Genomic DNA, 16,342 nt, shown 5'->3' with positions numbered 1-16,342 from the left:
CGGAGGCGCCACCACCATGTCCGTCGCCGAAGCCACCGTCGCCGCCGTGGGCTCGGGCGGTTGCTACGACCGCCGGCGCGAGCTGCAGGCGTTCGACGACACCAGGGCCGGCGTCAAGGGCCTCCTCGACGCCGGCGCCACGTCCATCCCGGCCATCTTCCACCACCCGCCGGACTCCCTGCCCCAGCAAGAGGCGGACGCGCCGTCCATCACTGCCGACGACGCGCACACGGCGGTCCCGGTCATCGACCTCATGGCGGCCCCGCGGGAGGAGGTGGTCGCGCTGGTGAGGGCGGCGGCCGAGACGGCCGGGTTCTTCCAGGTGGTCAACCACGGCGTGCCGGGCGAGGCCATGGCCGCCGTGCTCGCGGCCGTGAGGGGGTTCAACGAGGAGCCCGCGGAGGCGAAGAGGCCCTACTACACGAGGGACACGGCCGCCCGCAAGGTGAGGTTCTACTCTAACCTCGACCTCTTCCAGTCGCAGGCGGCCTGCTGGCGCGACACCATCTTCTGCGACATGGCGCCGGAGCCGCCGGCGCCGGAGGAGATGCCGGAGCCACTCAGGTGCGTACTTGCCGGAGCTGATCAACATGCACGATTCTTCTCTGATTCTTATGTGCATAACAATTATGGATTATACAAAACAAAATTAAACGAGACAAAAATGGACAGCAGCGTGATGTTCGAGTACACGGACGCGGTCCGGAAGCTCGCGGTGTGGGTGTTCGAGCTGCTGTCGGAGTCGCTCGGCCTGGCCGGCGACCACCTCAGCAGGATGGGCTGCGGGGAGAGCCTCAAGGTGGCGGGCAACTACTACCCGCCGTGCCCGGAGCCGCACCGCACCCTCGGCAACACCAGGCACACGGACCCGACGTTCCTCACCGTCCTCCTGCAGGACGGCGTGGGCGGCCTGCAGGTGCTCCTCGACCGCGGCGGCGGCGGCGGCGGCTGGGTGGACGTCCCTCCCGTGCCCGGCGCCCTGATCATCAACGTCGGCGACCTTCTCCAGGCAAGGCATCCACCACAACTCGCCGACCGCTACAGCTAGCTTCATCGACATGACCGCGAATCACACGCGCGTATTAAATTGTACTCCGGAGCTGATCGTTGTTTGCCGTTGCCCTTCGTTCTCGTGCGTGCAGCTCGTGAGCAACGGCCGGTTCAGGAGCGTGGAGCACCGCGTCCTGGCGAACAAGGGCACGGGCGCGGCGAGGGTCTCCGTGGCGGCGTTCGTCGACGTGGGGAGGTCCATGAGGCGGTACGGCCCCATCCAGGAGCTCGTCACGCCGCCGGGCGGTGGCAACCCGCCGATCTACAGGAGCGTCACGGTGGAAGAGTTCGTCGCGCACTTCTACAGAAAAGGCAGCGAGAGGCGTCCCAGGCTTGACTACTTCAAGCTGGAGCAGTAGCACACTCTTTTTACTAGTAGTTAAGCAAGGGATGGGCACTAGTACATGCTTGCTGTGTGTAGCTCCCAAATGGAAATAATCTTGGAATAATGGAGTATCCAGAGTGCTTGTTTTTTAGAAACATGGTACAAATGTGGACGCTCATAAATACGTATGCACACTCATCGCTATAAATACATGTACGAGCGTTGCCTATCCAGGGACTCGATACCTGTGCTCATATTTTTCTAAATTTATTTTAGAATTTAATCAGTAACTTCATCAATTTTCAAGATCTGCCGCCTCAGTCGCTTGGGATTGCAAAGTGGTTGTGGTCATTCTTCCGAGGACGAATGTGTCACAAAAATTCTTGGCGGGCTGCATTCGGATGGCCTCCTGGGCCGCGCTTTGTGGGCTGGACCGTGCGGTTTTCTTACATGGGCTGGATGGAATTTCTTTTACAACTGGGCTGGATAGAGCTTCGAACCCACCACTGGCCCGCTAGATAAGGCCCGCTCCGGCGTGTCCGGGAAATTAAGAGAGGAGAGACACGCAGGCGACCAAATTAAACCCATTTTCTTCGCAAGGCAAACCCCCCCGGCCTCCCCTGAAGAAACCCCAGCCCACACCTCCCGGCGATGGCATCGGCATCGGCGGCCGCCGCCGCCGCGGAGTGGGGGGCGGCGGAGCGGAAGGTGCTGGTGGCGCGGAAGCCCTGCTTCGGGCTCCCCACCGCCTGCCCCACCAGCCTCCCCGTGCTCCTCTACCTCCGCCTGGCGCAGGTCCCCTTCGACGTCCACGTCGACACCTCCTTCCCCGATGCCGGTGAGCTCCCCGCCCGCCCGCGCGGCCCTACCCTCTCCATACCGTATCGCCTTAGCTCCTCTTTGCGTGCCCGGTGATGCCATGCTGGGATCTCGCCCTGCTGCTGGCGCCTCCGTTCGTCAGCTGCTAGATAGTGTTTTTCCCCCTTATAAATGAAGCTGTAGATAGATAGTGGGGGAGTACATTGACGTGCAGGACTCGCTTGGCTGGTTGAGCCATGTGGGAGGCAATTGCTCTGCTCACAACTTAATTCTGTTCCACAGATCACATACCATATGTCGAATTCGGTGATTGCGTGGCGTTCAACAATGAGAAAGGAGGTGTGATTGAATACCTGAAGGGGGAGAAAATTGTCGACTTGAACTCAAAGCTCACAAGTGTTTCACCTTCCGATGTGCTGTCCACAAAGGCCATGGTTTCGACCTGGCTTGCGGATGCTTTGCAGTATGAACTCTGGGTGGTTGATGATGGAAGCATCACGCATGATATCTACTTCTCTGATCTTGCCTGGCCCATCGGAAAGATACTCCACTGGAAGAAAACTAGAGATGTGAAGCACCTACTGGGTATAACGAAGCTTAATTCTGCAGAGAAAGAAGAAGAGGTTCCTATTCCCTACTCATTATTTCCATTCCTAATCCTCCCCCCCCCCCCCCCGCGCGGTGACATCTTAGTAGCTTCTGATGCAAATTTTGGATTTAAACAGATATACCAGAAGGCAAGTGCTGCATATGAAGCGTTGTCTCTGAGATTAGGGGATCAAATCTTTCTATTTGATAATAGGTAAGCTACCGATCTTTATCTATTTTACTTGAATCAAAGTCTTTATCAATTTTTCTATTTCTGTGCTCTGTATTAGTTTTTTATGCTTACTGGCACTTGGATATTTGTCCTGATGCGCCTTTTATGGAGTACTGACATTTTTGTTTCTATTTGTGAAGCCCTACAGATGTTGATGCTCTTTTGCTTGGACATGCTCTTTTTGTCCTCAATGCATTGCCTGTAAGCTTCCCTCTATACTTAGATGTACTCCCAAATGGCAGATACTACCTAAAGTCTTTAACTGCATAGAAAAAAATGATCAAACACACATGCCCAAGTGGACAAGCACATTATCTTTAAAGAGTAGGTGCAGATCTCAAATGCTTCTAATGTTAGCAGTAGGGGAATTAAGTTTTTTCTCTATGCTGTGAAGAATTTCCTTAGCTATAACCTAAATCTTTCAAGCATATGATCCAAAACATTCTTGACTTTGTTTTGATAAACTTCGAGGCTTGTACTGATATTACTTCTGCTTCTTAGGATACATCTGTGCTGAGGGGCACTTTGCAGAAGCATGAAAACTTGGTGAATTTTGTCGAACACCACAAGGTTCAATTGCTGGAAGACTCATCATCATCAGGGTTAGGATCATCACCCAGTCCATCATCGTCATCCACCCCTAGGAAAAGAGCATCTGCTGGCCAAAGTAAGCAAACAGATAAACAGATCACTATATTCAGACGTTCAAAATTCAGAGATTGAAAGTTATAGCATGAATATTAATAGATAACCTGTCAGGAACATTAAAAGTTGAATGATGCCATTTTACACTTAACTCTGCCTAAGTGTTAGGCCTCTAGCACCCATTAAGTGTCCTGGAGCTGCCGATGCTTTCAGGTTTTCTTTGTTGCTTGTCACTCCCAAGTTTAATACAAGAATGCATTCCATTCAATATTTAATTAGGTCTGGTGAAGAGACTAAGATCTGCCTGTCTGAAAATTATTATTTTGTCTGTGCCACTGCTAACGGCTATTATATGCACACACTGAACTGTTTAAGGCCATCTGCATTCTGCAGTCTACTCATCTGAATTTAGCAATAATATTTGTGCATGAAGTGATGACTTAATCCCTTCCAAAATGCATTTCATTACAAAGTAAAGCAGTGTCTGCACTAAAGAACATCATATTGTATTTCCCTGAAAAAAAGAACATTTTAGCAGATGGATCCTTTCTGTAATCCTGGATCATTGCATCATGATGGGAGTGGAAAATTAATATTTACATAGGTAGCATATGGTTAGGCCCCAAGAGCCCAACAAAACATAATAGTAGTACTTGGGCTCATCTGGCAAAATGAATTTTCTCAGATATGTTTGGGAAGATTTGGTCGGAAGTTAGTATCGAGGGATTAGCACAATATTTGTTTTCGTATTTTTTACTTGTTTGCGCTTTCATTTGCAAGTGAGATAATTAAAATTAAAATGCACTGGGGAAATGTTGAATGATAACAAGATCTACTTGAGCATCACCTGGCACATTTCCCCTGTTATCTCCGGCACTTGTGTTGCGCATATTCTTGACTGGTTTTAGACATCTTATTGTCATTTGGTGTTCCTATTGACCTGGTCTTTAGGTTATAAGCCAAAACCCAAAGCCAAGAAGGAACGGACCGAGGAGGAAAAGAAATTCAGGCAAAGAGCAAAGTACTTCCTGGCCACACAGCTTGTTGCAGTCCTTGTGTTCCTATCACTGATGGGCGGGGTTGATAGTTCGGAGCTAGATGATGATGACGGCATGGACTATGAAGATTAGAACCTCCCTATGTTGTACTACATGATTCGTTCCAAGGCCAATCTGCCCCCTTGCTGGGTGCTGTGAAAATCTGTTCCCACCATTAGTAGTGAGACGTGATACACTTGATGCTGTAACTAGGAATACACTGAGCTGGTTAGCCTTCGGCAGTTTCATAATCTGTACGCGTACTTGGCTCGACCTTTTTTGCAGCTTCAGCGAACCCAACTGTAAGCAAATTCGAATTTTGGTGTTTATGGAGATGCTTCTTTGATACAGGACGGATCTGTTGCCCTGAACTTGTGTTCAGTCATTAAATGAATAAAGTGAACCGGGTACTGATTTGCAAAATGAAGGGTGCTTCTGGGAGTAAACCGTGATTATTTTTCAGTCAAAAGTAACTGGCAGTAAATCACTCTCAGTTCAGTTTGATTGATCCTCTTTAATGCTTTTGATCATTTTCTTGAATGACCACAACCTGATTTTTCCCCCCCTAACATAACGAGCTTAATTTAATTTGTACAAAGCGGCTTAAACATTCAAGTTTGCCCAATTTGTATACTTTGGAACCGTACAAATAACCCCCACTACCTTCACGGATAGTAGACCTGTGACATGGTTTTACTGTTTTACATAATTAATTCTCTATGCGATTGTCGTTTCTTAATAATATATATCAAGAGCCAGTCAAGGTGCGTACAAGCGCAACATCATTCTTTTGCAGGCCATTGTATGGTTGCATTTGATCAAAGTTCCTACTCTGCAAGAATGTCAACTTCAAATGTTCATACATTCGGTCTGAATTCATATTCTGGAAGCCTAGCTGCCTCAAGCATGCATGCATTCTGTTCAGGTTCGTGGTCTGGAAGAAGATCAAGTTCGTTTCTGAATCAATTCAGTTCAAGTCTGAATTTGTTAAGAACTTTGCATTGCTAAGATGTGGATGGCCTGGCGCTCGCCGACGATATCAAGGAGAGAAACGGGCGGCCGCGCGACGAGATGGTAGAGGCCGTGGAGGCGGGGGAGCCGTGTGCTCCGCTCTGGCGCTTGCTCCGTTGGTGCGCCGGCCGGCGGAGAGCTGCGTGCAGCGCAGCCCCATGTGATTCCTCCCTCAGTTCAGCCAGTCACACTTCCGTTTGATTCTGAACTACTCTGGCAGGCAGGGCCGTGGTTACTTTCAGACGACGTACTAGCATGCATAGAGTTTCCCTGCAGGCTGCAGCAAGGTGTCCTTTCTATGCACAATCCTTTCAGATGCCAATATACTCGGATGTATTCGTCTCAAAACAAAATATTCGAATGTATTTGCTTCCTGGATGACGAATTGTGGGCATACACACACAAGCATTCATGATGAGGGGATAGGAAGAGGGCATTGGTCAGGGCACGAGTGGAGTGGAGATAATACTACGGACAGGTCCCCTAACTCGCTGACTTTGATCCCGGATACTGACCCATGGATCCGGATCCACGCATCAGATCGTGATATATATGGCATGTTACGGTATTTTCAGCAGATTACTCATTCCTCTTTCAATACCAAAAGATTGTTCGGTAATGGTTTTTGGTAACAGGAGGTGCTCCAGTAAATTACCAATTTTATCGACAATACAAAAATATTTTTAGTGATCACCCTCTTGCTTAAATGTACGGAATTTCTTTCTCCACCCTATCCATTAAATAATCTGCTATAGTGCTAACTACCAAAAATATAGAAAGTGTTATTAGTAATGAGTAACGAAGAGAGAAAATATATATAGAGTATAAGATGTAATCTGATAGAGATGCACTCCTACTATTTGGCTGTCACACCAAATCCAATCCAGTCCCTACTAGCAGCCGGCTAGACTTTTTATTGTAAAGAACGTTGATGAAAACGTGCCACTCCAAATGATGGACTGCTCCAAGTCTTCGTTGGGACATGGAATTCCGATCCGCCACCACTTACGGAGCTCCACCACCCGCTAGATCCCATTTGGCGCGGCTCTTTCGAGCTCCGGCTTCCGCACCGTAGCAAGAGAAGCCGGATGAGCCACATTTTGCAGCTTCACCGGTTCTCACTACATCAATAAAAAATTAGCTCCAGCTCTGTGAAAACTTCAGCGTTCAATGCTGAAGATGTTTGGAAAACTATCGTTCGATAGAGTTTCTAAGGAAGCCGATGGTGGAGCTTTTCATGGAGCCGTGCCAAAAAAACCCTTGGTCAGAAGTAAAGCCTTCACGTCCCTCTGCCTTGTCGCTGTCGTCCCTTTTGCCGCCGCCGTGATCCATACGCATCAAGTGCATTTCGTTGTAGGAAAATATCAGGGGCATTTATGATAATTTGCCAAGATCATAAACAACACAGGAGGATGGAGACTTTGCGTTGACTAGGAACGGCCATTTTATGGTTGCCCGCGACGATTGAATGACCCAGCGCAACACATTGGCGCCGCGTACGCCAGCGACATGGCCCTCCTGCTCCTTGTCCTCGTATCAGTGGCCCAAGTCATCCTGCCGGCGGCTGCCGCGTCCTCCCGGAGCAGCGGCACGGGCACCGACCTCGACTCGCTGCTCGCGTTCAGGGCACAGCTCTCGGACCCTCACGGCGTCCTGCGCGGCAACTGGACCCCCGGCACGTCCTTCTGCCGCTGGCTGGGCGTGTCGTGCAGCCAGCGCCGGGAGCGCGTCACCGCCCTGGCGCTGCCCAACACTCCCCTCCATGGGAGCGTTTCCCCCCACGTCGGTAACCTCTCTTTCCTCGCCGTCCTGAACCTCACCAACGCCAACCTCACGGGCTCCATTCCAGCTGAGCTTGGAAGGTTGCGCCGTCTCAGGGTTCTTGCTCTTCCCCGGAACAGCATCTCAGGTTACATCCCGTCGACCATCGGAAACCTCACCAGGCTAGAGAGCCTAGTTCTTTACAATAACAGATTATCAGGGCTCATCCCGCCTGAGCTGCAAGACCTGCAAAATATTAGGCTCTTAGATCTGCAGATGAACTACTTGAGTGGCAAGATACCGGAAGAATTATTCAACAACACGCCCTACCTGAGCCATCTGAACCTTGGCAACAACAGCCTTTGGGGACCGGTACCAGCTGGTATTGGTAACTTGCCCATGCTTCAGCTCCTTGTCTTGCAACAGAATCAGCTCTCCGGCACAGTGCCTCCTAGCATCTTCAATAAGTCCTCCCTGCAAGTTCTGAGCCTCTGGAGAAACAGTAATCTCACGGGGACCGTCCCTGACAATGAAAGCTTTAGCCTTCCCATGTTGCAATTTTTATCCCTCTCTGGAAACAACTTCATGGGCAGGATTCCTGTGGGACTCAGCGCGTGCCAGTTCATCCAAGTAATATCTTTGTCAGAAAATGCATTCACAGATGTTGTGCCAACTTGGCTGGACAAATTGTCACACCTCTGGTACCTTGCCTTAGGTGGAAATAACCTTGTTGGGTCAATCCCAGTTCAGTTAACCAACATCACTGGGCTTCAGAAGCTAGATCTCTCAAACTGCAAGCTCAAAGGGCAAATTCCGCCAGAATTTGGGAAGATGAAACCACTTTTCTATTTGCATCTTTCAGATAATGAACTGACAGGTCCAGTTCCTGCTTCCATTGGTAACCTCTCTGACCTGTCTTTCCTAGTGTTGGATACAAACATGTTGAGTGGCCCGATCCCAGCCACGCTTGGGAATCTCGGCTCTTTAGTTCTTCTTAGTTTCGGATGGAATCTCTTTGAGGGAGGCCTTGACTTTCTGGGCACTCTTTCAAATTGTAGGCAGCTCAGTTACCTTGGCATGGCATCCAATTCGCACTCTGGAAGCATCCCAGATTATATTGGAAACCTGTCCAAAAACTTAGTGACTTTCCAGGCAAGTGGTAACAACTTAACTGGCGGACTTCCTGCAACCATATCAAATTTAACTAGTCTCCAGTTCATAGATCTCGCAGGCAACAAACTGAACAGGCCAATCCCAGAATCTGTTGTGACAATGGAGAATCTCCAGGTACTTCTTCTCACCGGTAACAGCATCTCTGGTCCCATCCCAACCCAAATCGGTATGCTAAGAAGCCTTCAGCAATTGCTTCTTGACAACAACGAGTTCTCCGGCACCATACCTGATGGCCTTGGTAATCTTAGTATGCTACAGCGTATTTCTGTGTCCCATAACCAGTTGTCTTCAACCATACCACAGGGTTTATTTAATCTTGACAACCTTATCGAACTTGACATGTCAAACAACCACTTGGTCGGTACTCTCAAAGCTGAGCTAGGAAGCATGAACGCCATAAACAAAATAGATCTCTCCAGCAACCAGCTACTTGGTGACCTTCCAGATTCATTCGGACAACTACAGATGCTGACCTACCTCAATTTGTCACATAACTCGTTTCAAGACTCGATCCCAAGTTCTTTTGGCAAGTTAGCGAGCATGGAAACATTGGATCTCTCCTACAATGACCTCTCTGGCAACATCCCAATGTACCTGGCCAGTTTTACTTACCTCATCAATCTGAACCTCTCCTTCAATAAGCTTCAAGGACGTGTACCAGAAGGAGGCATTTTCTCAAACATCAGTTTGGAGTCCTTGTTAGGGAACAATGCACTTTGTGGAGCTCCACGCCTAGGTTTTCCCCCATGTACGGCCATATCTCACTCAACGAGTGGACAGATCCTAAAATTTGTACTCCCTGCTGCCCTTGCAGCATTTGGAGCACTAGCTGTTTGCTTATACGTAACAATAAGAAGGAAAGCAAAAAATCCAGGAGCGACGACAGGTTCCGGTGATGTTACTGATGAGATCAGCCACAGATTAGTATCTTATCACGAGATTGTTCGTGCCACTAATAATTTCAGCGATGATAATTTTTTGGGAATGGGATGTTTCGGCAAAGTTTTCAAGGGACAGCTGAACAATGGCTTGGTGGTTGCCATCAAAGTTCTAAACGTACGATTGGAAGAAGCTACAAAGAGCTTTGATGCTGAATGCCAGGTGCTGAGCAGGGTTCGACACCGCAACTTGATAAGGATAGTGAACATTTGTTCAAACCTAGACTTCAAAGCACTGTTACTTCAGTACATGCCTAATGGTAACTTGGATACACATCTGCACAGTACAGACAAGCCACCCTTAAGATTCCTCAAGAGACTGGATATCATGCTAGAGGTGTCGATGGCAGTGGAGTATCTGCATTATCAGCACCATGAGGTAATCTTGCATTGTGACCTGAAGCCTAGCAACGTGTTATTCGATGACGATATGACGGCACACGTGGCAGATTTTGGCATAGCAAAACTCTTGCTAGGTGACAGTAACTCGGTGGTTTCTGCAAGCATGCCTGGAACAATCGGATATATGGCACCAGGTTCTTCACCAGTCATGACTGAACTAATTTTTTTAGTAACATGAAAACTTGTTTTATTTTTATACTGATGCTTATTTGTTTTTCAACGTACCTGAACAGAGTATGGTTTCATGGGGAAGGCATCAAGGAAGAGCGATGTGTTTGGTTTTGGAATCATGCTGCTTGAGGTATTCACCGGTAAGAAGCCTACAGATCCCATGTTTGTTGGGGAACTGAGCCTTAGGCAGTGGGTTCAACAAGCATTTCCATCGGGGATCGGCCATATTATGGATGGTAATGTACCAAAAGAGGATGAGATTGTGCATGGTTTTCACCACACCATCAACTCTTCAGAAGTTTCTCATAGCACCCTGCATAGCACTCTCACATCGGTATTCCAGTTGGGTCTGCTGTGCTCAAGTGAATTGCCTGACGAAAGGGTGACTATGACTGATGTTGTTGCCAAGTTGAAGGAGATCAAGGACGATTTGAAGCTGGAGTCCAGTTCAGCATGAGGTGTCCTATGTTTTGCTTTTTTTTTTTGAAAAGATTCGAGGTGGCCTATGTTGCCGAACATAATATACTAAGGTCCTGTTTGGATCCGGCAGGACTAAACTTAACGAATGTTTAGTTGCTAATTAGAAGTATTAAACGCAGATTTATGAAAAAACTAATTGCATAACCCTTAGGCTAATTCGCGAGATGAAACTATTTCATCTCGCGAATTAGCCTAAGGGTTATGCAATTAGTTTTATAATTAGCTAATGTTTAGTCCTCTAATTGGTATCGAAACATATAATGTGACAAGGCTAAATTTTCGAGGCCCTGATAGAAAATACCAAATGAGGCCCCTATAATAAGAAAATATAGATTACCAAAATTTAAAGTACGTACTCCAATATTAAATAATATATTTTTTTACAATACTAGGGACATTTGGAGGTCAGGGGTTCGAGTCTTAGTTTCGGAGTATGTTTTGTGAAATTCCTATAAAGTTTACTTGCTCCGTTGAGTTGTGTGATCAAGCAAGTATGAGAAAATTTGAATTACTATAATGGTTTTGTTTTTGGAAAACCATTGTATGGGGAGGTAGAACGACAGCTAGTCTCGAGTTCGGTTATGGAGTCTGTGTCGAGGTCAGAGATCATCATCGATCATATCCGCTGGAGGCTGTGAGCTTCGCCGAGACGAACAGCCTCGCCGCCACGATCGTCGCCGAGGACGAAGAAGGGTTTGTCCCTGCCACACGATGCCGTCGACGAGATGTATAGGGAGGTAGAACGACAGCGTCTTCACCTTCGCCGTGCGGCGAGTACTAACTAGTCCTTTGTTGGGCCGTTGATGGCAGACCAGATAAGTTTCTTGCATGCGGAAGAGCCAAGAAAAGGGTTTCGTTCAGAATCGCACAACAACATACAGCACCAGAGAGGGAGAGAGAAAATGAATCAAAATGGGAAAAGAAAGGGCCCGCATCATAAGAAACGGCCCACTTGGGCCCGCGACACACCGAAGTGTTCTCGGCTGTCGGGGTACCCGACGAACACTGTGAAGCGCCAAACTTTCAATGACCCGTACATGCTGATTGTTCTTTTTTTTGTGAATGGGAGAGCTTTATTAAGGATTACTGGAACCAGTTACATCCTGAGCAATAGCATGCTCGACACAAGACGGACTACGCTCTCTCCAGACTGCGCAGTGCCGGATACCTAACATTGCTCCATGCTTGCCTGGCCAGCAGCGCTTGGTCGAACATCTGGAGATCCCTAAACCCCAGACCACCTCTGTCTTTTGATCCCGTGAACTTGTTCCGGGCAATCCAGTGGGTTTTGCGCTTCCCTTTCTCAGCACCCCACCAGAAATTACGGATACCTCGTTCCAGTTCCTCGCATAGCGATGCAGACAGCTGAAAATGATGTACGTAGGGATCGCCTGAGCCACCCATTTAATTTGCACTTGTTTACCTGCAGACGATAGGTGCTTCTCTGACCAGTCCGACATGCCTCTCCCTCAGAGGCTGGAATCTAGCATTCTTCAGTCGGCCTTCTGGAGTTGGGAGCCCCAGATATTTTACCTCAAACTGCATCTTCTCCACGCCCAGCACACTGCAGATACCGTCTCTTTCCTCCTGGGCCATGCCATCCCGTGCAAGCAGGGAGCATTTTGCAGGGCTCAACATCTGCTTTGTGCCGCGTTCGAACTGTTGGATGACGGATCCAACACACATTGCCTGGGCTACACTTCCCTTGAAAAACAGCAAAGCATCATCCGCAAATAGAAGGTGAGAAATACCAGGGGCCGCTCGAGTTAGCTTGAATTCTTCCAAAGAACCAGCCGCTATTTCTTCGGCAGAGCAACAGAAAGGGCATCAGCTACAAACAAAAATAAGTAATCTCCCTGGCGCAGGCCACGCGATGGCGAAAAGGGCTCTGCAGGAACCCCATTGAAGCGGATAGAGAAACGTACAGAGGTCACGCAGGTCATGATCCACCGTACCCAAGAGCAATTAAAACCCAGCTTCAGTAAAACCTTCTCAAGGAACGCCCAAGCAACGCGATCATACGCTTTGGACAGGTCCAACTTATACGCACAGAAGTTTGTCCTAGCTGAAGAAGACTGTTGTATGGTGCGCAAACATTCAAACGCAATAAGGGCATTATCTGCGATCATCCTGCCCGGACAAAGGCGCTTTGGTTGGGGGAAATGATGTCCTGCAGCATAGGTCGGAGGCGATTCACCAAGCACTTTGACACAATTTTATATAGAACATCATTACATACATAAACTGATCGGCCGGAAATCCGATAAGCACTCAGGGTGAGGAATCTTAGGTATAAGCACAATAGCAGTATCGTTTACCTCATTTGGCATGCATCCATCTCTGAAGAAGGCTTTGACAGCACGAATTACATCCTCCTTGACGACAAGCCAATTCCTCCTTGGCACATTGTTGATGCTGAATATTAACTGAATTCCATCATTTGAAACACATGATTTGTCTTTGCAGGTCCTCCATTCTAAGGTCTGAAACTCTGAATCGCATGTCGCGCCCTTTTGCTCTGCAGTTCTGGCAGAACGACAATGATCCTGCGAGGCTGCGAAACAGATCATATCAATACAGAGCTTCTGCCGCACCTTCTTCGGCCCCATCGCAAGCTTCTGTGGGCCCACATGGCAGTGGCTGCAGGGCTGACTGACTAGCTCCTGTCGTCTATCGTGACCCTGACTGGCCCCACCTGCCCATGGACAGGTGGCATGTTCAGCGACCGACCTGCGCTTGCGACTCCCATCGCCTTGAAAATTCCCTGCCCCGCCTCGGCGCCCAAACGTCACCGTCCCAACGAACTCCCCTCCGCCCCCGGCCACTTCCCCTCGCAACAGCGCCAAGAAACAAGAAACGCCCGCCCCTCGCCGCCGTCCGCCTCCGCCCCCGCGGCGGGAGAACGGCAATGGGGTTCTTCCCGGACGGGACTCGCGTGCGGCTCCGGAGCCGCGCGCGCGGCACGTAACTTCACGCCGAGGAGGAAGGGGCCGGGGTCACCCTGCGCCAGCGCCGTGCGGCGCTGCGGGCGGTGCGCGGCCGCACGGCCGTGCGCGGCGGCACCAGCTACGTCCTCCTCCGCAGCGCCGCCTACGGCCGGTACCTCGCCCTCGTACTCGAGGACGTGCCCGCGGGCCATGGCGCCCGCCGCGGCTGCCGCGCCGTCCAGCGCGGCTACGACGCCCCGGAGCAGGAAGACGTCCTATGGGAGGCCATCGAGGAGGAGGACGGGTCCGGCGCCGTCCTCATGCGCCACCGCACGTACCGCCCGTGGAGCAACTTCGACAACCCGAGCCCGCTGATGAGTTGGGTGGTCGAGGCAATCCCCCCAAGACAGGACCCGCAAGAACTTCCCCATGTAATTCCGGTGAGCTTGCCGTCCCCTCTGCACCAAACTCCTCGCGCCGATCTGGCGGAGCAGGGTTCTTGGAATCTGACGGGTCTGAAGTTTTCCTAGCCAATTTGCTAAACTTGATTTGGGTTCTTCCTGTTGTTAATGAGGCTGTTAGTTACTGAATCTTGATGATGTTCTTGATATATTTTGGATCAAGATTACCGCTTCTGTCGTTCAGATGTTCTATTACTGTAGGCGGAGCAGTGATTCTGGGTTCTCAATTCTTGATCCTCTGCATTTGGGTCGCTTTATGGACCAGTACTTATCATTCCTGTCATTCCCTGATCTGCATTAGTTTAGTAAGCTGTTGAGTTCCTGTTATCAAAATACAAACCTGAATATTGCGTAATGTCAGCTTCTATGCTCAAAGCAGTTTGTAGCTTGGAATTTTCTGTAGAGATCAGTGAACTTGTTGCTGCATGTCAGATGTTAGGAAGATCATAGTACGAAAGTAGAAAATGTAACTATATATATTGCCACATGTGTAATTAGTTTGCTTAGGACTAATCTGGAACAAAATACTGATAAGCACAGGTAGATTGGGAGAAACAATTTCATATTTTTCTTGGATTTACGGTTCCTGCATATCAGTCTATTCTGTTAACTCGTCAGTTCAGAATAGTCAATTTGCAAGAACCAACTTAATGATTGGGTTCTTCTGAATGAGGCTGTTAGTTACTGAATCTTGATGAAATTCTCGGTATGTTTTGGAACAAGATTATGCTTCTTTCGTTCAGATGTTCTAATACTGTAGGCTGCACTCATAGAGAGCAGGGAGCAGTGGTTTTGGGTTCTTAATTCTTGCTCCTCTGCATTTGGTTCGCTTTAGGGAATAGTACTTGTTATCATTCCTGTGATTCCTGGATTGGCATTAGTTTAGTGAGCTCTTGAGTTCTTGTTGTTATTGGGATTCTTTTGACATGATGTATATTTGGATAATTGACATAACCTTGTACTTTTTCTGCTATATCAATAGAAACGCACTCGTCGAGTGTTGTTCATTCAAAAAAAAAATATTTGGATAATTTAAGCTGTTCCATAGCTGCTTGTCCTTGGTCATTTCTTGCCGGATCATAACTAGGACTGCTTATCTCGTCTCAACTACATTATTTTGTTCTCATCTCAACGTGTATTCTGAATTGTTCGCTCAGAATTTTGTTAGTTACTGAATTCTCCCTGTAAGGTTGATGTCAGGTGTTGGATCACTTCCTCTCACGAGTTATAATTCTACTGACTGGGTTCTTTCTCCTCGATCGGATTCTTGATCAGATTAGTTAGAAATTAGTTCAGGGAGAACTTACTAGTTAGATTTCGTTCAAGAATCCGTGCCTGTCATCTGTAATGTTGGCTTGTTCATGGTAGTGTCTAAAAAGAATGTCTTGGTCAGTTCTTGTCATGGTCTGCCGCTATCGAAATCTTCCCATGCATCGAAATTCTTTCTCATGATGTATGCATATATTTGGATAAATTGGACCAGATATGCATCGTCATAGTAGTCAGTCCTTGGCCAGATCTCTCACAACCATCGTCTTTTTGCACGGCAGCATTTGGATGGAATTGGGAGGAGGCGGAAGCGTGGGCGGAGGCGACGGGCTTCCGGAAGCAGCAACTCCCAGGCCTCAGCGCCGGAGTTCGCGAAGCAGCTTCTCCGCAGGCGGGACGCTGTTCGCCACCGAGGAGTTCTACCGCATGGGTGCCTCCGACTTCCAGCCACAGGGCCCCCGTCGCGTTCCGAGGCTGCCCCCGCGAGAAGCGCGAGGAGGTGAGGGGATCGGACCCGGACGCCGCGATGCACGCCGTGGCTTGCTACGCCTACCGCCACAACAGGCGAGGCAAGCTGGTGGTCCTCGTGCTGGACAACCAGCAGGCCACGGGGCCCAGCAAATGGGTCCACTTCGACGAGTTCGACAGCTTCTACGTCCTGCTGGGCCGCTCTGAGCTCCCGGTTTACCCAGTTAATTAGTGGAGCTGGATACTCGTACTACATTTGAGCTGCTAGCATGCTACTATTGTAGTAACACCGTCATGTTTGAATTTAGTAGTTTAAATTGGCTAATGATCATGAAATTGACACAAGCATCACACTTGATTGGCGCACATGCCATTGATTGGTTGAGGGTTTGAAGTTGAAGTCCCCCTGCCTGCTTGATGCAGGCATGGTGGAGAGCTTGATTCTTGGCATGGTCCAAGGAAATTTATCTCCGAATTCAAGCTTGCTCTACTGAAAGCTAAACCCAGTTGAGTAGAGACCATGAAGAATTGGGTTTCTTCCTTGTGATTTATTTCCTGTTTGTTTCTCTATCATCTCTCAGTTTC

General features: G+C 48.8%; 3 protein-coding genes across 4 annotated transcripts; all 3 read left to right on the top strand.

Annotated features, from left to right (window-relative positions):
• Positions 1 to 1,530, top strand: LOC112890079 (DIBOA-glucoside dioxygenase BX6-like). 2 transcript variants are annotated; one of them, XM_025956926.1, is made up of 3 exons: positions 1 to 564; positions 676 to 1,009; positions 1,143 to 1,530. In XM_025956926.1, the coding sequence occupies exons 1-3, from the start codon at positions 17 to 19 to the stop codon at positions 1,407 to 1,409; spliced, it is 1,149 nt and encodes a 382-aa protein (XP_025812711.1). In that variant the 5' UTR covers positions 1 to 16; the 3' UTR covers positions 1,410 to 1,530. The 2 variants fall into 2 exon arrangements, with proteins under 2 accessions (XP_025812711.1, XP_025812710.1); XM_025956925.1 differs by having other exon boundaries at positions 673 to 1,009.
• A 437-nt stretch (positions 1,531 to 1,967) lies between these two features.
• Positions 1,968 to 5,119, top strand: LOC112891126 (mitochondrial outer membrane import complex protein METAXIN). The gene is made up of 6 exons (XM_025958057.1): positions 1,968 to 2,213; positions 2,477 to 2,817; positions 2,920 to 2,996; positions 3,155 to 3,215; positions 3,516 to 3,681; positions 4,611 to 5,119. The coding sequence occupies exons 1-6, from the start codon at positions 2,027 to 2,029 to the stop codon at positions 4,787 to 4,789; spliced, it is 1,011 nt and encodes a 336-aa protein (XP_025813842.1). The 5' UTR covers positions 1,968 to 2,026; the 3' UTR covers positions 4,790 to 5,119.
• A 2,097-nt stretch (positions 5,120 to 7,216) lies between these two features.
• On the top strand, positions 7,217 to 10,684 carry LOC112888564 (probable LRR receptor-like serine/threonine-protein kinase At3g47570). Its single transcript, XM_025954798.1, has 2 exons — positions 7,217 to 10,115; positions 10,215 to 10,684. Exons 1-2 carry the CDS (start codon positions 7,217 to 7,219, stop codon positions 10,607 to 10,609), a joined length of 3,294 nt encoding a protein of 1,097 aa, XP_025810583.1. The 3' UTR covers positions 10,610 to 10,684.
• The last annotated feature ends 5,658 nt before the right edge of the window (positions 10,685 to 16,342 follow it).

The sequence above is a fragment of the Panicum hallii genome, chromosome 4 (genome assembly GCF_002211085.1).
Source record: "Panicum hallii strain FIL2 chromosome 4, PHallii_v3.1, whole genome shotgun sequence".
Taxonomy (NCBI): domain Eukaryota; kingdom Viridiplantae; phylum Streptophyta; class Magnoliopsida; order Poales; family Poaceae; genus Panicum; species Panicum hallii.
Note: the sequence above shows the minus strand (reverse complement) of the source record. Positions and strands in the feature narration are given on the sequence as shown.